At 39.6% G+C, this 24,411-nt stretch overlaps 1 protein-coding gene across 1 annotated transcript; it reads left to right on the plus strand.

The window, feature by feature from the left end:
• The first annotated feature begins 817 nt into the window (after window positions 1-817).
• Window positions 818-20,692, plus strand: Mcu (mitochondrial calcium uniporter). Its single transcript, XM_078182642.1, has 7 exons — window positions 818-860; window positions 1,200-1,286; window positions 10,960-11,136; window positions 11,719-11,837; window positions 12,765-12,911; window positions 15,580-15,783; window positions 16,106-20,692. Exons 1-7 carry the CDS (start codon window positions 818-820, stop codon window positions 16,472-16,474), a joined length of 1,146 nt encoding a protein of 381 aa, XP_078038768.1. The 3' UTR covers window positions 16,475-20,692.
• The last annotated feature ends 3,719 nt before the right edge of the window (window positions 20,693-24,411 follow it).

The raw sequence follows: 24,411 nt of genomic DNA on the forward strand, positions 1-24,411 counted from the left end.
GATCGCGTTCGTCGATAAAGACTGCGGCGAGATGATGATGACGGCGAAGGTGGAACGCGTTGTAATCGTATTCCGATCAATGATAAGACGCGTGCAACGGTTGCGTAATTAACGTTGCCGTTCGAAGGATTACTACAATTAATATCGTAATCTCGGAATGAGTTATAACCTCGTTACCATGAATACGCGCATCGAGAGAATACTGATACGTCGTTATTAATGGGCGCACCGTGTACGATTAATAAATAATGCAGCAGCGGCGATAAAGCTCTATGGACAGGTGAACAAAGAGCAACGGAACTATTATTAAAAGAAATCTACTAAATCCTATAAACAATCCTATATATATGCGTAGAACTGGACGAGTCGTTCTAAATATTATTTTATAATAATATATTATAAATATAGTAATAATTTCTTTTGGAAAATGTTCCCCGGGCTTAAAAAATAATAAGTTAAGCTTTTCATAGCTGGAGATTCAGGAGACTCGGATTTTGTTTATCAACGTCCCTAGAATATTTTATAAACTAACAGACTCTTGGAACAATCTCTCATATTCCACAAGTTCTCGTAAAATTATTTAAATTTTATTAGAGTGTCGCGAAGGCAATTTTAGTTATTTTCAAGCTACTAGGAAAATCGAAATTACTTTTTTAACAACCTAATAAAATTGACATTTATAAATATAGCCTTTTACATAATATTTTATTGTAAGACTTTATAACTGTATTTCTTTTTATTTATAATTGTATGACAAAGGCACTTTGATATTAGAAGCATTAAGTCTTCAGTCGATTAAATAATTAAGCAGCTCGCAATGGAACATAATAAACAGCCTAGAATTACAGAACATATCGCGGGTAAGCAGTGAAACAAAGCCCGGCGTGCACCGAAGCCACGTAAACCCCACGAAACGGCCGCATCGACCACGATCGCCGACCCTCTAAAGCCCGAAGCTTCTCCGAGCCGTCTAAAAACCCTTCCATCACCCTCGGACACACAAAAAGCCCGGCCACTAACATTCCGCAGGATCTCTCGAAACAATCGGAAGCGGTGTTCCACCCCATAAAGAAAGCCCTGGAAAGCCGGGCGGATCCCGGGCCCGAATCGTCTCGTTTCCACCCTGGCGCACGCGAAGCTACCCTCCTCGGGGCAACGAAATTTCGCCCGTAAGAGGGCAACGCACGTGCGACCCTTAGGTTTCAGCGGCTGGCGTAGGGTCGAGGAGCAGGTGGACGAGGATGAAGAGGAGGTGGAGGAAGAGGAAGAGGAGGAGAAGGTAGCGCGTGCCACACCTTCGCGACCCCCCGAGCCGCCGTGCCCTTAAATAATTCACCTACCCTGGGGCTGGTCCCCGATCACAGGTCGTGCATCCTTGAAGAGCTCGCGTCACGCGAACTGCTCCACCGAACACCGGAGTCCGATCGATTGCCGCCCAGAGGATGCACACAGGTCTCTCCGTTGCCTCGGTCTCTCGGCGAAGGACAAGGCAGAGAGCGAGATAGAGACAGAGAGCTAGTGCCCTAATCGGCGAACATACGTTCCGCGACGCGCACGTTCACTTATCGGCGTTGGCCAGAATCCAGTGGCAGACTGCCGCCGGCCGGGAAAAACTTCTCACCACCGCCGGGAACTTTTCACTCGGGCACGGAAGAAGGGAGGACGACACAACCTGGTGCTTGGTAGTGGCAAGAAACGGTTGCCGCTCTGCCAACCTGTGCGCGCCTCATCCTCGCTCCGCCACGTCCGACTGTACGACGGACGTGGGGGCGAGCTAATTGTCGGACGTTGCGCCTCTTCCAAGGTGCCGGGAGCACACCTGCTGCGCCGAATTTCGTGCAACCGAGTTACAGCCGTCTAATAGCACCGCGAGCTTTCTCTTTCGATGCTGCGAAACCTCGATGACAATTGCGAGTTTTTTTTTTTACTGGGACACTGGTAGTTCTTTGTTAATTTGGTGGGGTAATTTTGGTAGGTACATTGTTACTTTTTTATGGGGTGTATTGACTTTGGGAGGGTGCGCTTTTTATGTATGATTAGATATGGTTTTAGTGAATAGTATTGTTAGGGATATTTTATAGGAAATGTTGAGATAAAATTGTTGGCTCTATTGAAAACTTGGGGTTTGTTTTATGCATTCATTTTGTTTAATTGCATTAATTTAATTACGCATTGAATTTTTATTTCAGACTTATAGTTAAAATGGCTTCGAGTGCGAAGAGCTAATATACGTTTCATCCTCAATCATATTTGATTTCTGATAAAAAAGAATGTCAAACTGTTTAACCAAACATTTAAAATTCTAAAAAAACTTAGAAAAATTAACTTCTAAAAACTTCTAAAACTCTAAAAAAAATTTAGAAAAATTATCTCTTTAACAAATTGGCTAGACAAAGTTTGACAAGGTCTCTAAACCTTGAAAGATGGCGCAACAGAAAAAGGACGCCTAACCTCGTCATACCAGCATCAGAACGATTCCAATGAGGCGAGAAGTTTGCATACGAAATCTCACAAGAAGCAATATTATAAATAATCTCCAGGCACCCGCGATTTCCTTACGAAACTCGGTGTTTCAGCCGGCGATTAACCGCGTGCGCTAAAAACCGGCGGACCAGCGTAGATCAAATCCATTTGACGCGCGGCTGTGCGCGCCGGTACCTTGCTCAGGGAATGATCGAAAGCCGACAGGGATCGTGTAACGAATGGCCGATAAAGCGACTTTCCCCGCAGCACGGCTCTGATCGGCCCGAAATTACGCTACATCGGCGCAATAACGATTCTTCATGGTTAAGCGCGCGAAATGGCCGCGCTCGCGCGCGTTTCTTACAGGCGATTATTTAGCAACGCGCGGCGGAATGACTGTTATCTCGTCGGTGGGATCGCGATGGTACACGCGGCGACGGCCGTCGACTCTTTTATCCTGATCAGCGAACCGTAATTAAATCAGGATCATTGTCGGCGGCGGATTTATTGGCAACTAAGTAATTGAGATTTAAAATAAGAAGGAAAATTCAATTCTTTTACTTAAAAATGTTGGTTTATTCAATTAGACAAATCAATTTTGACACTGCCTTTCTTTCGAGGCTTTATTTTAATATACTGTATGTAACATAAAAATGCGATGCTTGCTTTTTTGGAAATAATGTAATAAAATATGTCTGAAACGTGCGCCTTGCCCTTCCATCTTGAAACTAAATCGAAACTAAATAAAATAAAATAAATAAAACGAAACTAAATAATTAATCGGTGCAATTTTTTTACTAAATTGAAGATGAAAGTCCGGACAGTAAGAAAACAATATAACTGAATTACTTTGAACACGTTGATAAAATAAAAGAATGTGTTGAGACCATCTATTAACAAAATTCGCGATGACTTAATTGCCAAGCCAATAATTCGTCGGAGTTCGCGGGTTGCCGGTGTTGCGTAACCGCCGATCGACAGACCGGTTGTTGCTCGATCCTCAACGAGCATAACTCCTTCCGGTGTTCGTTTCACGGTATCGTACGTTTTCCAAAAGCCCGCGCCGTGGTTTGCGCAAGCATCGGCATTCCTCGGACGCTAACGCTGAAATGCCGTTATTGCGGCCTTTGACGTGGAAAACCGCGACGCCGGCGCCCGTTTCATTCGCGGCCGGGAAAATCGCCACCGTGTTTGTGGAAACTCCGCGCGACGCGACATTCGTCGGAAATGAAATATGGAAAGTTAAATTGGTTTTTCACTGTTGAATATATTTTTCACTGTTGGATATATTTTTCAGTATTGAATACATTTTTCACTGTTGAATATATTTTTCACTATTGAATATATTTTTCAATATACATTTTCATTTTTCACTATACCTAACTTTGACATAAACTGATCACTAGTTAACTAATTATTAACAACTGACCATCGATTAAATAATCAGGACCACTGGTCGACAGAGTACCGGTTAACTGATTTTTCCGCGCTGCAAAATACTGCAAAGCAGAAGAAAGTGGAGAAATTTTATTTCTCTCGATGCAATTAATTCCCTCGATCCATTTAATTATCATTTCATTTTGTACGGATATCAATTTGAAACTGTTATTACCTGTTAACGCGTTGAGCGCCGGACTAATTTCTGAGCAATCTTGAGAATTCGTTTTTATAGTAATATATTTGAACGAACTGAATTTGAATAGATTCTTAAGAATGCGAAAGGGTTCCAATGCCACCCCCTGTGATAAATATTAACTTTCTAGTTTCGCTTTAATTAATTAAATTGCTTTAACTATGTGGGGATTTTGATGGCTGATAATCGACGCTGAAGTGCGCGAATATATCGTTATAAAGAATTATATTATAATTAAATTATAAATTCGTTGAACAATTCCATCGTTTTCAAGGATCTGTAATATACGGCCGAGTGTTTTCTACTGAATTTTCCAGCGACAGTTCGCCAAGTGACACTTTAGCCCCAATAAAGTAATCCGACATGTTGCAGGGAAGACTTTGAAAGTTGCTGTTAATGCAGCAGCTTCCAGCGAGCGAGGCATAATTAGCGAGAAAAGCGTTCGATGGCGCATCCCTCGGGAGATCGTATACAACTCGGTACTGCTTTAGACCGCCGACTCCTTAGCACGTCAAAAATTAGTAGCTCGAGACCCTGGAGACAGAGAATGGCAACTTACGACTATGGCGAGCCCTCGGCGTCCTATATTTCAGCAAAAGTAACCATCAGGGCTCCCCGATATACGGCAAACGCCTGCAGACAGCTGCAGGCTAAAATTTGATCTCCGGCACAGTATGAGAAGTATAGGGTGTTCCAAAATTCACGCAAAATTTGAATTTTGCGCCATTTGTGCGGTAAAGTGTTGGCAACCAAAAGAAAAATACAGAATGACAGCTGACAGTTCAGGGTTATTATAGATGGAGCGCTACACAAAAGAACAACGCATTTTTATTGTCAATAAAAAATTTACAATTTTTAATTATAAATCTGTGTTTTCTATCAAAATTACTTCTTGCGTGAATTTTGGGACACCCTTTTTTTTAAAATGGAATTAAATGGGCTCTGTATGAGGTATTTAATCGACGCATTCGAAACAACATGATCGCTACAGACTGTCAACATCGACCCGTCCCTATTATCATCATCCCTCTATATCAAGCGCATCGTTTTCAGATCCGTGAAAATCGCCGCCTTCGCGGACTCGCATTATTCGCGGACTCGCATTATCCGCGAACGTCCGCGTATTCTCGAACGTGAAATCATTAATGCTACTGCAACCTCTCGAAGCGTTCGGATCGAACTCGAGCGGGGCCGTCGAGCGGAATTTTCTCGACGGCACGTTCCCAGAGTACAACACGGTTTTCTATTTTCCAGCGTGCTTCGTCTCGGCTCCAATTAAACTTGATCCTCATTCTACTTTCAACTGATTAAAACTCCTCCGCGGGAAATCGGACTCCGTTTGGCTCAGCTCGGCCGCGAGGAAATTCCGATTTTTCGCTGGTATCCGGCTCTCCCGGTTTTCGAGGAAGTCGAGGAAGTCGAGGAAGAACGACGGTGAACGAAGCTTTCATGCGGCCAGTCGAATTAGCGTCTGATATATGCATAATGGACTTTCTCGCGCGGTTTACGTTCCTAGTAATTCGACGACGACGCGTGCAACAGTCTACCAATCGTCGCAAACAGGCTTCGAGATTCCAACCGCAGAAAATTTCGATTTTTCTTTTTCTCGCTTTTCGACGAATTCGAGGAGGAACGCTGCGAACGAAACTTCCATAAAACGCCGCGATCCTTCGAATTAACGTCTGATACACGCATAATGGACTTTCTCGCGCATTTTACGTTCCCACTAATTCGACAACGACGCGCGTAACGGCTCACACCGATCGTCGTAAACAAGCTTCGAGATTCCCAGCCGCGGAGAATTCCGATTTGCCGCGCGCGCGCGTTCGACTCGGTTCTTAGTTTTCGAGAATGATATCGCGGACGAAATAAATTAGCGTCTAATGCATGGATAATGGACTTTCTCGCTCGGCTACTGTATTCGCTGTTCATCTCCCGGCGAGGAAACGTACAATGTTTCGTCGATCGTCGACGGTGCACGCCTTCGAGATTCAGCCGCAGGAAATTACGATTTTCCTTCGGGGATCCGGGTTCTCGTGGCGGCGCGGAGATGTTACGGAGCTACGGGAACCTGGCATCCAGACAGCCCGCTCGAACGAGCTCGCTTCTAATTCATAGATAATTGACTTTCTCGCGCGCCGTTTGCTCGCCTTTGTCCGCCGGCGATGCGTTCAATGTTTTCTAATGATCGCCCCTCGGGATACTGTGTCGGGAATGGTTAGACCAGGCGTTTTTCGAGGCATTGTTAATTCATTCGGTGATGGAGGTTGTAGTTGTGAATTGTGGTGTGATTGTTGTAGTGTGCTATGATTTTAGATTGAAATGTTTTTATGGGAATTTGGTGGAATTTGATGGTTAGGAATTTTGCAAAAGCTAAGTGTTGGTTAACGTGGTTATTTATTTAATAGTAGTACTAATTTTGGTGTTAATTGGGACTAAGTTTTGATACTAGTTTTACTGAATTTGCTCAATTTTATGGAGTATACTAATTTTACTATTTCTAAATTTCTAAAATTATTGAATTTACTAATTTTATTAATTTTACTAGATTTTCTAATTTTACCAAGTTTACTAATTTTACTAAGTTTACTCATTTTACTAAGTTTACTCATTTTATTAAATTTACTAGATTTACAGAATTCACTAATTTTACAGAACTTACAAATTTTACTGAATCTATTGAGTTTACTATATTTATCATTATCTTAATTTGACTATATTCACTAAGTTTATTAATTGTATTAAATTTAATAATTTTCCGAATTCAATATTTCTCCTAAGTTTACTAATTTCCTTAGTTTTACTATTAGTACTTAATTTACTAATTTTGCAACGTTTTCTAATTTTACTAAGCTGCTAACTTTGCTAAATGGACTAATTTTAATCAATTCGCTATTTTTGCTAAATTTTTTCAATTTTTCTAATTTTTCCAATTTTTCCAATTTTTCTAATTTTCCTGATTTCACTGACTTGTCTACATTTACAAATTTGATTAATTTAAATCAAATACTTATCTTACTATACTTACTAATTCTATAAATTTTTACTAAATTTACTAATCTCATAAATTCCACCACACAAATTTTACTAATTTACAATGTATAACAAGCTGCCAAAAATTCAAATCTTCAATTCTACGTGCAAAACGCAGAAGAAAATACAAAATATAAATGTTCGAAATGGCGATGAACGTTAACCTCTTACTGTCTAAGATTGTGATTCCACTGAGTTAAGGGAGGCTAATCGGATCCCGGCGAATCGGTTCGCGACAGAGGAACAGAGGGGAAGGGTCGAGAACGGTCTTTGCGAAACGAAATCTCCGTTTCCGTGAATTCCGTTCGCGTGATGGTCGCGCGATCGAGAGCTGGATCGCGTTAACCTGGTTAGCAGCCGTTTGATGCGGGCAAGGTATTAGAGTGTGGAGACCGGAATGGGACGACCACGGGCATCTTTTCCGTTGGAAGCAGAACGGAACCGAGCGCCGATCCGGCTTAGCGATCTCTCAAAATGCATCCACGAGCATGTGAACCGCGGAACCTGGCCGCCGCGCTCGCTTCTTTCGCGTCTCCGCCGCGAACAATTATCCACGGATTCCGAGAAAATATTATCTAGAGGCTGCGAGCCTTCCTGACAACAAATATATATTAAATATTTTTAAAGATATATTATTAAAAATTTTTTTTAATCATTTTAAGAGTTAAATTAAATCGTGGATATTCACACATTCATCCAAAATTAATATTTTTTACTGTATTGGATAGAAAACATCGATTTTTAATGGATGTGTGAAAATCCACGATTTAATTAAATTTTTATATTTCTTCAAAAAATCCTGTCATACTACTGCAGCTATATTTTGTATATATATTTCTACTGATTTCAGTAGAAAATATCAATTTTGAATAGACGTGTGAAAATCCACGATTTAATTAAATTTCTACAATTTTCAACAATACCCGTCCTCTTAAAAAACATTTAATATTATCAAGATTAAAATCTTGAAGACAAGTGCATAACAAGGATTTTTAGTACTTAACAGAGAGATTCTTTCGCAAATATACACATCATTTTATAATTTAAAATGGAATTATTAAATAGAATTGATTAAATCGAATTGATTAAATGAAATTATGAAATGGAATTATTAAATGGAATTATTAAATGGAATTATTAAATGGAATTGATTAAATGGCGCGAAGTATCTTAAAAATACTCGAGCACCTCTTTCGCACGTAGCGTGTTAAATCGCGTCACCGAATTCTGTGATTCTGCGCGAGAGGATCAGAGCTAATCGACTCTGAAACTCTCAGGAGCTTGGGATACGGGAGTCTCGGAACAAGAGGATTCGCAGGAATAGCAATAGAAGACTCTGTTCGGTATCGGTGTTCCTTAAGATGTTCGATTGGAAAAGGAATTATGCGATCCTCGTGCTCTAAGCGGCTCCTACAACTTTATCGTCGAGAAATCGAAGCCGAAGACGAACTTAGACACCGATTAGAATTGATCAATCACTGATAGACTGATTATTAATATTGATCATATTACAATGAAAATTAACGCATCGAATTCTATGTAATATTAGTAGATTTATTATTTTTAATAGTCTGTGATTTTTTACGAGAAAATATCGAGTTTTGTGCTGGTCCTTTAAGTAGAATTTTTGCTTTAGTTAACAATTATATTAACAATACTGATATATTTATTGACTAAGAGATTTTAAGGTATTTAAATATCAATTTTGTAATTCTATTGGAAAATGGGATATTTAATTGGCGTATGGTGATTCATTGTTTAGATTTTTATTTATATTATTGGGTTATTGTTGCTGTTGTTAGTACTATGTTATTATTACTACTACTATTATTATTATTATTATGTTATGACTGCTGCTACTATTCTTCTTATTATTATTATGTTATTACTACTGTTACCATTATTATTATTATTATTATTATTATGTTATTGTTACTACCATTATTATTATTTTGCAACCATTGCAATTATAATTGCCATCTCATCACAGCTATCATTATTCCTTTAAATTTCCATAAAACAAATAAAAGGATATTCGACTTAATTCCATCTAAATAAATAAATAACCATAACACCCCACGGCCATTCCGCAAAGCCAGAAGCACGCGTTGACCTCGCGCGAAGGAATTCCGACGATAATTTCTCCGCGCAGAGATGCCCTGTCATCGCGAGAATTATCCGAACTGCACAGTCGGCCACGTATTTCTGCTCGTAAATTCGTGGAATTACCATGTCAGAGACTTCCCTGACCCGCCGAAACGAAGAGGTCGCATGGTGTAGTACTATAGTACACGGCACAGTGTACACATATACGGACCACGGCGTTTTACGAGCCCGGTAAAAGTCCCGGAGCACCGGAACGAGCAATCTTTCAGCATCCGCCGTTGTACCGGGAAGAGGGGGGGGGGGGGGGGTGCAAGCAAAGAACTCGCCTATTCCCGTCTTTTACTGTTCCCGTTCAAAAGAGAACAGAAATCAAACGTTAGGGAATCGGCCGGTTACGCGTCACGCCCCGGCGAAATCCAATCGCCCCCGCCGCCAAACGAACGAAAACACAGCCGTGCTTTCGCGTTTACTTCGTTCTCGAATGACACGCGCTCGAAACCGCCGCGCCGTGCGATTTTCTTCGCGGCGCGCAAAGAGGGTGGAGAAAACGAGTTCGGATCGTTTATTTCGAATATGGTGCGAGTATAGTTTTAGGAAGAAAGGGGATATCACATAATTTGGGATTAGTTTAGGGTACGGTTTTTATTTGTGACTGGTTAATGTTTAATGGAACAAATATTTAATTTAATAATGTTAATTAAATGGGATCTTTATCTGGTGAGGATATTGTTATGGAGAATTTTCTAGAGAATAATAAATCTTGACGTAACCTCAACTAATATTCTGACTATTAATTTTCTCGAACCAATAAAAAATTGACTTGAATTATGCTTTTTCTAGAGAATAATAAATCTTGACATAACCTCTCCTAATATCCTGACTATTAATTTTCTCGAACCAAAAAAGAGGACTTGAATTATGCTCTTTCGAAATACTAATAATCTTGACATAACCTCTAATAATATTCTAACTTTTAATTTTCTCGTAACAATAAAAAATTGACCTGAATTACGCTGATCGAAAGACTAATAAAATCTTGACATAACCTCAACCAATTCGCCAACTTTGAATTTTCTCAAAATACTAAAAAATGAACATAAATTGTGCTCCAGTTGCGTATTTCCAGAGACTTTTAGCCGGTGTTCGATCCGAAAGGAGGATGAAAGGAGTTTACACTCTAGGCTACAAGACCGTTGCAACGAACGCTTCTCTTAAAAAAGAGAAACTGCATCCGATTAGTCCGAGCTGCTCGTTTCGATATCGAAAAGTAGCCCGGCTAGTACACGTCTCGATGAATGACTTTAATGCTCCTCGAAACGCGTCTCCTCGAGCATGATAAGCCAGCGTTATCTTTATCGCTTCTTCATCCTCTGTCGAGAGGTGTATTAATTTTATAAGAACATTGTTCGACCGTCGAGAAAAATCGACTGTGATAAATGACTTTATAAAGTTTAATTATCTGTCGACTGCCTATCACTGCCTAGATAACTTCTGAAATGGAAGTTACTATCATTTTTATTATTATCTTATGAACTATACTGTGTTTCTTTTCTTATTTTTTCTTAGAAAATTAAAATAAAATTTATTGCTAATTTACTCAGTTTCTTGTATTTTACGAATATATTTTACTGCTTGCATCGCAAATGCATAAATATTCGGAGTTTAAAGAGAAATCTTGAATTTCGAAGATTTGGAAGACTTGACATAACCTGTCTGAATCGCAGTTCCAGAGGTGACGGTGACGTATCATCGAGGATTACCGAAGATCACGGTGCCGTTGCCGTCGAGGAAGGAGCAATGCGTGCTTACCCTGAAGCCAATAACGCACACGGTCGGCGACCTGGTCAAGATGCTGAAGAAAGAGGACCGCGGCATCGACCGGGCATCCGTCATGACCATCGGTGAGTCTGTCGAACGTCTTTCAACCCTTTCGTGTCGAAAGTCCAGTCCGTCAAAGTGTCGTCACAAATTGTTACAGCGCGTTTCAAAATTATTTTCATGTTATGAAAAGTTAGATCTCAAAAATTATTAAGTATTTTTAATTATTAAAAGTTGTCGCGTGAGTTACAATATTCAATTTCATATGCATAAAATACATTTTGTCGTGATAAAATAATAATACTTTATGTGAGAAAAATTATTTTAGAATTACAGTTAAAATGGCTTCGATAGCAAAAGATTAAGCCTTAAATAATCACGTAAAAATACTTTAAAAAATATTTCACCAATTTTCCGTATCACCTCACCTACTCAGAATTATTTATAACATTATCCAGCAATTTTTTAATCGTCTTTTCCAACTTGCTTCTCCTAAACATTTTATATTCTATATAAAGCTCGATAATATTCACCGCGATAATTTTAATCGATTATAAAATACTAGATTAGTTAAATTACTTATATTTCTATTCCGGGTCCGAACCGACCCGAGACCCGGCACGCGGGTGTTAACGGCGCGCGACGGCGATGCTTGATGCTTTCAGACGGCGTTAGGATAGGATTCAACAACACGATAGAGTCGTTAATGGAGGAGGACTTCCGGCTGATTATAAACGACAACGAGTACGTCGTTACGCCCCCTTTGCATCAGAGGCACACCATGGTGAGTACACCTCCGCTGTGTATATTAATCTGTCTGACCTGGTTCGATATCCACGGAACACGTCCAAACGGATTCGTTGTACTATGCCGCGCGACTCGACGGCACCGTCTTCTATATTTCTTCTCGAAAATCGGGTAGAAGGAAATTTGATTCGACTGATAAGCTACCGTCGAAGATGTCCTCGCAGTATGCTTGAATTTCACTGATTTCTGTTCCATAACGTTCTGCTTGATTCACCGTGGAATATTCAAAGTTTTAAAGAAATAATGTGACAATTTAATGAAACGAAGGAAAAAGATTTCTTTTTTGGAGGTTATAATTGTGAAGGATATTTTTGGTATACTTTCTTTCGTAATTTTTGTATTTTATTTGCTTGACTTCTATTATATTATTTTTTACCTCTTTCTTTAATGTAATAAAGGGTTCACTCCATTAAATATTATTTCTATATTATATTTCTATATCTATATTATATTCATATATTTGTACCATATTTATATATTGATAATATTCTCTCTTTAAAAATGGAATTACCAAACCACTAAAAACAATTATTATAGTTAATAATCATTTCTTTTAAAATTCCTCATATAATAAACATATTTCAACGACAAATTTTTAGATGAACCTTTTCATTCAAGCAGACATAACATAACCTGACAAATATGGAACAAAATTCAAATAAATTCAATCTTGTTATTATAATCATGTCTTTTATAATTCCTCATACTACAAAAATGTTTAATGACTTCGATATAATTTTTCATTCAAGCAGACATAAATTACAACAAATATCGAACGAAATTCGAATAAATTTAATCTCGTTATCACCGAATCCGATCGTCGAATCGCGCGATAATTTTCGAGCGGATCGTGTATAACGCGATTAACAGTTTCCCTAACCCGTGCGTCGTCGGCGTGTTTCAGGAGAACATAGAGCAGTTATCGGACGTGCAGAAATTAATCGGACAGCTGTACGAGGCGTTCCAGGTCCGAGAGCACTACGCGGACATGGAGAAACAATTGTTGGCCGAGTTGGAGACAGTCAGGCTCGAGTTGGAGCCGTTGGAGCAGGTAAAGTCCTACGAGGCAACGGGTCCGCAATCTCGGCTCGCAATCCCATTAACGGGCGAACAGAGCGAAACTCTCGCCGCGGAGACGCCATTCTTCAAGATGGCACCTTATTCCCCTCCCCCCCCACGCCCCATTTGCTGATTTATTAAATAGCGAAATAGCGGACGGAAAAACAAGCATTGCTTGCTGGGTGTCCAATCAACCCCCTCGTTGCGAGCGTGATCGCGGATTGTATATGGCGTAATGTAAATGTAGTTATGGTGCAATGTAAATGTAGTTAGGATGCAACTTTAGTTAATATTTATACTAAAGGTAGGTAAACTGGAGAATGTAGTAAAATGCGCTCGATGCTCGCGTTTTATAGATATTGCATCGTTATACTTGCTATGAATGCGTTTACAGTGTGGGGGGTAGTAAATTTTCTATAGTGTAGTATCAACGCGTACAGTGTACATTGGAGCAGCCGATGTGAAAAATTGAGTCGAATGATTTTTATTTAGCTGTAGAATTTATATTATCATTAATTTCAATTTATATCATCAATTATCTCAAAACTGAGTATCAAAAGTTAACACATGATACAGTACCCTAAATGCTTCTTGGGAGCGGCGATAACTGCTTCGGGAACTGTGCTGCAGGGGTTAATTACTTCGGAGACCGTGCGCGAATTACTTAGCGAAGTCGAAGAAATAATTTCTGGTAAGAGGTGCAGTTAGAACGTTCCGCCCGTTTTCGAGATAGCGAGCACAGGAATTGATACATTCCCGGCGAACCCCCCCTGGCATCTGCGTTCAACGGAAGCCTAAGGAGAAGCCGCGGGCACGCGATTAGCATTCCGCCGCGTTCGAGCGCGCGCGAATTATTCAAGAAAATCCATCGTTCGCTACGCGCGCGGCTCTCTTTTATCGCTCGTTTTCTCCTCGTTGGATGAATTCATTTTTCACGGAGTTCGTTTAAATCGTCCCGACGCGAGCCGCTCGATAATTAACGGCTGTGTTCGGGCCGGCTCGCGCTCGCGAAACCTGATTACCAAAAACCGATTAACGTATCGCCGTAACACAGCACCGGACGTCTTTCTAATTATATAACGACGATCCGCGGCGGTCTCGTTTCTTTTTTCATTCCGCGGGCAGAGTTTCCCCTCCGGTGTCGGTTCCTCGTGACGATGACGATGATGACGTTGATGACGATGACGATAATAATGATGATGATGGTGATCATGACGACGACGATGATGATGATAATGATGATTTTGGTGATGATGATGATGATGATGATTATGATGATGATGATGATGATGATGAGGATTACGATTACGATTACAATGACGACGATGATGATGATGATTATGATGATGACGATGATTTTGATGATGATGATTATGATGATGACGATGATGATGTCAATACTGACGTTGATGATGATGACGATGATGAAGATGACGATTACGATGATAATAATAATGATGATAACGATTAGGACGATGCTAATAATACTAAAATAACGATAATGATGATATTAATAATGGTAATGATAATAATAATTATAATAGTAAAAATGCTTTAGGTTGTTTTTAAACTACCTAAATGTCTCTACAATCGTGCACTTCACCCACCAACTTCAACATAAATTCCTACAATCTCATAAACCTCAAATGCTCTTTTAACAACACTATTCATAAAATACATTCCGTAATGATCATAAACTAAAACTTGTTGAACTTTAAAAGCATCATTTCTAACGCTTGTAACAGTTTCGATGAAAAAGCAGGCGCGGCTTTGCTTCGGTAATAACGAGCACAGGGCGGTGCTAGGGGAGCGGATATTCATTTCAGAAGATAATTAAAGGGGCTTGTAACGGGATACACAAGTAAAACTGGGAACTGGTAGCGAAGAGAGAAGTCGAAACGCGACGGTAATAATAATGATAATAACGGCCGGCGGAAACGTTACAAGCTTCTCTTTTCGCTGCAGAATCCGTAGCGAATATATAACATCGATAGGATGAAAAGTTTCGCGGCACTCCGTGATCCTACGCTATCCGCTGCAAACTGTAAATATTAACCCCTCGCGAACGAACATTTTGATCCCTCTGCTGATAGTGCGCGGCCCGATTCCCGGCTCTTTCATTTTTAAATCCGCTATTTTTGATTTTTCTCGTTCTCTAAATAAATGTAATCCATGAGGGATTTTATTAATAGAGATAGATGAAAGGGGTGGAAAAAGGGTTTAATTCAGGATAATACAGAGAAAATATTAAATCATTTAAAAATACTTTAACAGTATTTTCACCTCGTTAAAAAGTATTAAAGAACGATATTATAATATTTATACAGCTCACGTACCTTACAATTATTACAAATAATTTTTATTCTCCGTAAATAGCCACAGTATACCAATTAACAAAGCAGCAAAGCTACATCGTGTAATTGTCAATATGTCGTCCACCCTTTCGTGCCAGCAACCGCCCTCTAAAAGCATTTTTTAATTAGCCACCCCTTTGTAGAAATTGTCGAGCCTTGATTTTTTAATTAGATAAAAATTAAGCTGCCTTGAATTCGGGGTAAAATTTGGCAATGAAACGACAAGAAAAATTGTTATTTCAGAGCCTCCGTTAGTGACGGTCAGCAGACTGAGATGATAATGCTTCGTTTCGTTCTTTGTTCCAGAAACTAGTGGATCTGGAAACCACGGCCGCCAGGAGAGCGAACGTCTTTATCTGGATGTGTCTGGTCCTTATGTCTGTCCAGTTCAGCGGCTTGGCCAGGCTAACGTGGTGGGAATATTCCTGGGACATAATGGAGCCGGTCACGTACTTCGTCACCTACGGCACCACGATGGCTTGGTTCTGCTACTTCGTCTTGACCAAACAAGTCAGTGCACATCCCCTATGCTTCCAACCCTTACGAGTAGACTGCGAATTTTTTTGCAAAATAGAAATGGTTCTTGTCGATCATGTAAAATGAAATAAAGATGTATTTTTTAACCCTTTGCACTCCGTTGTCCCCTTTCAGGGAATATCGTAATTCTAGTAAATGACTGAATAAAATTCATATAAATCGAATATTATTACAATAATATATAATATAATAATTACCAAAAAATAAAGAACAGTGCAAAAGAGCGTAACAATAACATATAAAGCGTTTAAAATAGCAACGTTGCAGTAAAAAAAAAAAATTTTTTTCTATGCAGGAGTACATGCTGCCGGACGTGCTGAGCAGACGCCACCTGATCGCGTTGCACAAGAAGGCGAGACAAATCGGCCTGGACATCGATCTCTACAACAGCCTGAAGGACAGAGCGTACGAGCTGGAGACGACCTTGAAAGTGATCCGCGGCCCGCTGTACGAGCACAAGAAGCGTCTCGAGGAGATGAGAAGGGACCGATCTTCTAGCAGCTCCTCCAGATCGCCGAGTTCTAGTCCAAGCCCCAGCCCCAGCCCCGAAAGGAGTCTTCCCAAGAAGGGTGTCTTCCCGCAGAAGGACACCGGCAAGAAGTCAGCGGCGCCGAGCGCGGCCGATCTGAGGGCCGCCTGGCTGCGCAAGCTGTCGAGGGACTGATCGCCGAGGATCTTAACCCGCTAGACTACGGAGCCAGCTTCCGTTCGTTTCCCGAAGAGGAAAACGCGCGCTCTCAGGGGTGGTGTTCACCTACTAAATCGGTTCACTTGACAGTCGATGGGGATCGAGGGGGGAAATGGAGGAGAAATCGGTCGCTTTCATGTCGCGCACGATGCGTAAAACGTAAGGCAGTATCGTCGGCGTAGGTCTTCCAAGTCGTACGACGACACTCCTAATCAACGACTACTACGTGTATAAAATTATATATGTATCTGCCCAATGCTCAATGTTGTTGACCCGCTCTGCGTTTGGAAGACGTCGGATCAAGATGTGTGTACATACCGCAGTTTTCTACGCGCTATCGTTTACCACGTGTGATAGGGAAATGCCCGGGAACGGCTGCTGCGACCGCGGGGGGTGACATTTGGGGGAAACACGGTTGTTCCTCGGCGAACGGCGTGGTTAATCAGACATCGAATTATCTCTGTTGACGATAGGATAAACAGGCCGTCGTGGCCGAATAGTTGAGATTTATAGTCTACGTCGGTTAACCGGTCTTCGGACGGCTGTCTCGCGTTCGTCTCGATGGAATTGGATGGAACATTGTCTCTAGCGTCATATGTACAACGTGTGGAGCTTTCTGTATCTATATTGCTCTTATTTTATTTTATTTTGACTCGAAGGTGCATCCCTTTTCTTTCATCTAACTCTATTTATTAATTTTGCATAAAGTGCCGCGGTATTCTTATCATCTCAATCTTTGTGTAAATATAAAGGTTTTATTTCACCGGTGAGAACATTGTTCCACAGTTCTATCGAATTGACGAAATGAAGCTTCTCATTTGGAAATGACGACTCGAGGTGGAGACGCTAAGGAATTCCATTTCTGATGGACCACCCTGTAGATATACATACATTTATGCGGTTGTATTTGTGATAAGTTAATATCTTTTAATTGTAATTTAACGATAATCGCCTCTCTATCTCTCTCGCTCGTTTACTATTTGTCCTTACTTCAGAAATCTCTTACACTCAAAAGGCGTTTTACTATTTTAAATCGACGAGATATCGCACCTCGATGAGATTTTTATTTTACTCCGACCGTACGCGTAATTTTATCACACACCGTTCTCTGTAAAACGATGCCGACAACTACTCTCACCTGTAAATATACCGTTTCCTTTAACCTCCCTTCGACACCTCTTACACACACCGACGAGCATTGTTATTCATTTTGCGATTGACTGAGTACTTAAAACGTTCGTTCCGACAGCACCGACGTTGTTACTTACCGCTTTTGTCAGGGAGATAATGCAGGTATCCGTACTTATCGACTCCTCGTAAGCGCACACCAAGGCCGATATTTTTTTAAATAATTTTTCGTATGGCGGCCACGTTCTGTGCAACGGCTGTTCCTCGCCGCCATTCGAACACACGAGCATATACGTTTAACCGTATCAGCGACCCGGACACAATTGCCGAGGGGATTTTTACAATGTTACTATATTATATTAACGCTTTGATTGATCGCTGATAGAGAACGTTTCGTCGTTTAAGTATTTATTGCGAGGGGCGCTGTAACACGCACCGTTCTACCCTCTCTCTATAGGTGGCGCACGATTGAGGAACCGCGATACCTTCGTGCACACACACGCGCACACGTTTCGATCTTTAAACAAAAACTTTAACGTTTAAGAATTTAACACTACCGTTACTACTTAACCGCAGTCTAGAGTACTACCATTCACGAAAGTATTTTTAGGGATTAGACCGACTTCCTTAGCCTGTTTAAGAAAACTTTTCTCTCGCTTTCGGAATAAAACGATCCCTCATCCGTCCGCTCGAATTAGCTATCGCCCCTGTATCTGATCATAATAGTGACGTTTAATGTTTTATTAACGGAGGACACTGTCTAGAAAATCCCTTTTTTCTGTTCACTATTATTTATCCCTTTATCTGTAAATTATTATTGATCTTTTCTTGTATCGAATTGTTCCCTTTGACTGCCGGTTTCTATACAAATTCTTAATCGTGTTTCGAATTTTGTGAGAACTACGATGAAAATTGTGTAACTTTTCAGTCTCTATAAGTGAGAAGAATAAATCATTTTTGTTTTAATATATGTATGCTTTATTTTTTGATGAGAGGAAGTAATTGTTTGATTTTTGGGAGCTGTCGTCGAATTGTGAATAATTTATTTCTGAACCTGACGTAATTACTTTGTATTGTATTGTATTATATTATATTATATTATATTATGTCCTATTATATTGTACTATATTGTCATATTATATTATGTTATATGACCGAGAGTTTGCATAAATATCGGCGGTCTATCAACACTAAATCACTGTACCAAGTCAAGCGATATCCTTTGAACAATTCGAAGAAATACGTTTGCGTAAAAATATTGTTTCCACGTTTTCTTGTTTAACGTAGCATACTATACAGTTATAGACGCATTCGAGGTACAATTTCCGCTAGTCTTCGACCCGCTAGATAAATTACCGCGTTTAGAATTGTATCGATAATAGCGCGTTAGGATCGCCGAGGCATAGACGACTCGCTAGATCGTACTAAAAGCACAATTTCAGAGCACTTCACCGCGAGCACAGGAATTGAACGCGCCGTTAATTATTCTGTTCATTAAATCAAATTCTCTCTCTTCATCACTAACTATCTATCTCTCTATCTCTCTCTTCTTTCTGACAATCGCTTTTCTCTGATCTTGCGACCGACGCAATCTAGTGCCAACGTTCACGTCGCAAAGCCACGCAAACGGTCCCGGATATTCTCGCGAATCGGTTCGAAAAAGAGAAAAACACGAATCAGCCTGCCACGTGTTATATTTTGTTACGTGTATTATTGCGAGACAGTTAATGGACAGTGCAGAAGCGCGAAAATGTTCTGTCTTCTTGGTTTCACCAGCGCACGAACCTCGTTTCTTCTCAGGATTTGTTGTTCAACGACCAAAATAATTAAGGATCAACCGTCTTATAAAAGAACAGAGATATTATCATTGTTAAAATATTTGATGCACCAATGTTTCGTGATAAGATTGTTTTAATAATGTTTCGCTTAACACGTTGCCCACCGGTGGTTAAGTTCCAGCTTTAAAATTATTATTTATAATTGCAAATTTGGAAGATTAATTGTCCATGGATCTTCCGGTGGGTGAAGTGTTAAGAAGGATGGCGCCGAATTAATTATGGATCGGTAGACTGCGAATTCGATGCGTTGCAATGAGATTGATGATTCAATAATTAAAGATTTTATTATTGAAAATTTAATGATTGAAGATTTAATTATTGAAAATTTAATAATTCTAGATTCGATAATTGAAGATTTAATGGTTGAAAATTTAATAGTTGAACATTAAATAGTTGAAGATTTAATGCTTGAAAATCTAATAATTGAACATTTAATAATTAATTAAAAAATAAAGACGCCTCTCAGTTTTCATCGCAATTGGCATTAATTTCGCTCATGCAGAATCCGCAGTCTATTTTCAAATCGTAAACAGCATCGCAGGCTTCTCGAGTGACAAGAACCAGTCGCGCGATGTCCGAGATTGTTTAACCCTTGCTGTTCAGTGAATGTTCAATCGGGCCGTTTTCGCTCCCCGGTTTGCGAAAAAAATTGGCGGAGGGCGCGCGTCGACACGGTATCGCTTCCCAAGAAACGAACTTTCTCGACCTCGCAAAACAGCTGTTGTTCTTTCCGACGATATTTTTTATGATCTTTAAGAATAAAAGAAAAGATTTCGTATACACAAGTTTTTGTACATATACAAAGGATATATATATACATTATGTGTCGTATACACGAGCGTATGGTTATTTTGTAAATGTTCTTGTTGCGCGCCGTCTCTCCGGAGCTTATCCCACAAAAAAGATGAACGCGAACGAAACACGCCTAATACCCCCTCGACGACGAACAACGCGCGGACGGCAAATCGGTTTCTGTTCTCGTTTATGCGAACTGTACGCCTCTTCTCTTCGATGTAACGCGAGAGGATCCCTTAACCCTTTGCCGTACTATTTTCTTTATAATTTCTTTTTAAAATATAATTTTTTCGATCGCGTTAATTTCGTCGAAGAAAAAGGAATATTATATTTATGCTTCGATTTACTTCGATGTTTAAATATTGGTGACTATGGAATAAAATTTAATTCTTATTTAAAGAAAGTAGTAGATTCAATAATTGAAGATTTAATTATTGAAGATTTAATAATTGAAGATTTAATTATTGAATTATAATATTTATAGTTCAATAGTAGTTATATATATTATTGAAATATAAAGTGTTAAAGATGAATTCTAATCTCTGCAACCATGATAGTAATCGTAGTGCAAGGGGTTAAGCGATCTGTCCGGTTCTTTGTCAGTTGTGTTCGAAATCGATGGTGCTATACAAATCAACAAAGTTGCTTTACGGTTTCGCAAAACAATTAAAAATACGAGGTTTCATTGAAACGGCAATTTTGGTTCGAGTCTCAGACGCGCGTGCCGCGTACCTTGTCACATTGTACATATTATTCCCAACGAATGCATAAATGTTTATAACAACCTTGAGTTGTGCTGTGATTTACGTCCATGTATCTAGTTATACATATAAAGAAAACGGTTGCAAATAAAGTAAAACGTACGAAACAGTTTTTTTCGTCCTTTATTCAGTGACCAGACGATTTTTTGCACCATTTTGCAGTTGTTCTATTATGGATCATTGTTATAGTGGATGATTGCCTATGCAAAAATAAGTTTTAAAAAAAGTTTTAATTTTAGTTAAAAGTTACGATTTCCAGAGTAGTCATTTACAATTAAGACTGTCCACTGTTTCTCCGTTTCTTTTTACTCGATTTACCAGTTTCGTCAGATCCATCATTTCGCGTTGTTTGAATTCATTTAGGATAAAAAATGGCGCACAACAGGGCCAAGAGATTTCCCAAATTGATCACTCAAACGCCTCCGAACATCGGTCCAGGAACCTACAATTTATCAGACTGCACATGTTCTCCCAGGCTTTTAGGTACAGTTCCAACTAACCTACATCGAGTTGCCATTGCACGGTTATGTTATTTTCAGTGGAAAAGTATCCTTTCTTATGCGGCGCAAAAAGGAAGATGCAAATGGTGTCGAGGGATGCGCAGATGCTGCCTGGTCCGAGTGCTTACAACATAAGGGAACCACAGAAGCACATACCAGAAAGTAGCTTTCGTTAGGTAACCATCAAAGCTCGTGTCATTTTAACCCTTGACGACCTTTTTTTGTAATACACCCCCATTAGACAACTCCACCTGATACCACCCCCTCTGACAATTATCAGGAAATATTTTTCGAATAAATTTTAAATATTACATCGAAAAAGACACGAGCTACTCCCATAGAAATCTATCGCAATATCCAATTCTTATAAAGCTTGAAAACTGAATTAACAATCTCAGGGCGGCGTCAGCATCGATTTCACCGACACAAGGTTCAAGTATTCCCTTCACGAAGGGCCTGGTCCAATTTATGACGTCTCCGAAGACTTGCTGAAGCTTAAGAGAACGGAATCTTCGCGCTGTATATGCGCAGCCCGTGGTGGAAGGGTAAAAATACTACGTGATCCAATTAGACGATTTTTAACCCCTTATCGTAACATTTTCTTTACAATTACGATTAGAAAAAAATTAGAAAATTTTTGATCGTAATTATAAGAAAAAAAGAGATTTCATATTTATTTTCTATTTATTGTCTTATATCTGATCGAATGTTTAAATATTGGTGAAAAATGAGTAGAATTTGATTTTGACTTAAAGGTACTGAAAAATATTTATATATACTTTCTTGTTACTATAAATCTACATCACGAGCTTGACTAGCTAAAATACGGCACGGGATTAATGTCTTAATTAATGTTAACGACAGCTTTGGCTAGTTCGACCCCCTCGTGTCCCCCTGCCGCAACCCACCACCGTGCCAGGAAAATACTATACAGGCTACGACATCGACGGATGGGGTTGTCTCAGGAAGAATCCTCCGATCAAACACTGGCCACCTGGCTTTTACAATATTCCTCGCCAGGTATGGAAGAATAAAATATAAGCAATAAATGAGGGGTTGAAATTATTCTGACTATGTGTTTATTAATTAAATTTTGTTGTTGAAGTTAAATTGTTCAGAAGTTCTATTTATCCTGATTGTCCTGATTTGTCTTGATTATCCTGATTATCCTAATTATCCTGATCGTCTTGATTATCCTGATTATCCTGATTCGTTCTTATCATCCTGATTCCTAGGATACATGTTATACGACGATCAGATACAAGGGAAACTTTTGGAGCAGGATGACAGGCAGGACCGGGCCACGTTTGACCCAGATGCCGGGCCCAGGTGACTACGAGCACGAAACCAAAAAAACCGCGGCTCAGATTCGCGACGAGGAGATCAGACAAGCGAAAAGGGGCGCTGCTAAGCAGCTGCGCTACCTGGACATCTTATCTAGGCGAAAAATGCGCGAGGTAATATTATCACACCAGATTTATTTACGTCTGCGAAGTAGCATTATTAACATTATTCATAATCGAAAAGTGGACTTTTACGCGTAGAACTTTCCAGCCCCGAATAGCTACGCTTTGAAAGGCGCTTTCGACAAGTTCCTCAAGGTCAACTGCGAGTGCGACCCTTATTTAGTGAAACCTCCGCCGTTCAATCAAACGTCGAAGGCAAGGATAAAGACTATTTTTTTAGTCGAAGCACATTTGTTAATAATGTTAATAAATAATAATTTGTTTAATTGTATTCACTTTAGAGATTGACCTGCGAACAGCTGAACGATGGACCCGGGCCCGGAGCGTACGACCCGAAAATTCCATCGAAGTGCTTGGCCTCTATCACTGATGCGCCGTTTGGAGTTTATGCTGATCGGTTTGAAAAAATTGTCGCAGATACTGGACCAGGTAACGCGTCTTAATATTTTACTTAGAACGAAGACATTTTAAAAAAAGACAATTTTTACTTACATAAAATGAAAAAGTTAATATTGAGAAATATAATATCCCAAAAATTTAAATTTCTTAGATTTTGTTTAAGGCGACTCTAAAATTGTGTCGAAGGATCTATGCTGAATTTCATAGTCGATTAATGCTTTCAGCCCCCAGTAAATACCACACGGATTATGGAAACCTGGCTTACGAGTCTCAGAAGCGTTTCAAAGAAACCCATCGATCATCTGGTTGTTACAAACCATTTGGCAGTGTTTTAAATGCTGACGACCGTAGGGAGGATTTGGAAAATATCGATGAAGCTTCGAGGAAGGACGGAGTCGAGAAATGCAGTGTCTACCATGCTGCGTTTAAGTCGAGGACAGCTAGGTTTCCTGATGCGGCAAAGGTAAGTGTAGAGAATATTTTTAGAACATTTTCTATATTTTGTAAAAATATTAAAGAGAATTTTCTAAGTTTGTATCATGCCACAGAAATTCATCTATCATTGGAAATATCATAATGTAGAAAGAAGCTTGGACGAAAGAGCAATTAATTTCACAGAATGCATTTTCATCCCTTATAAAATTCTGAAAATTGTTGTGATAGGAATGGGGTATATGACATACTCGATTTGTGTAAAGTCACGAGTTCTATGTGACTTCGAGTTGCTAGGTATGAAATGGAAAGCAGTTTCTGCTGATTTCTCGCAGATAGCGCCACCATTTGGTATTCTCGATTTCCACGATGCTTTCGTCGATAATGAACAACCCTTATCTTTCGTTACGAAATTAATTTTATTGACTGGTTTTATTGACATTTAGTGTTGAAAAATGATTAAACATAGCAAAAATAAAATACGTCAAGACCACTGCTATATTTGATCTACGATACTATAAACCCTGCAGAAACATTATACTGTATCATTGAAGCGTACACAGATGTCTCCACGATTACAATTTTCCACCCCTA

The sequence above is a fragment of the Augochlora pura genome, chromosome 6, assembly GCF_028453695.1.
Source record: "Augochlora pura isolate Apur16 chromosome 6, APUR_v2.2.1, whole genome shotgun sequence".
Classification (NCBI taxonomy): Eukaryota; Metazoa; Arthropoda; class Insecta; order Hymenoptera; family Halictidae; genus Augochlora; species Augochlora pura.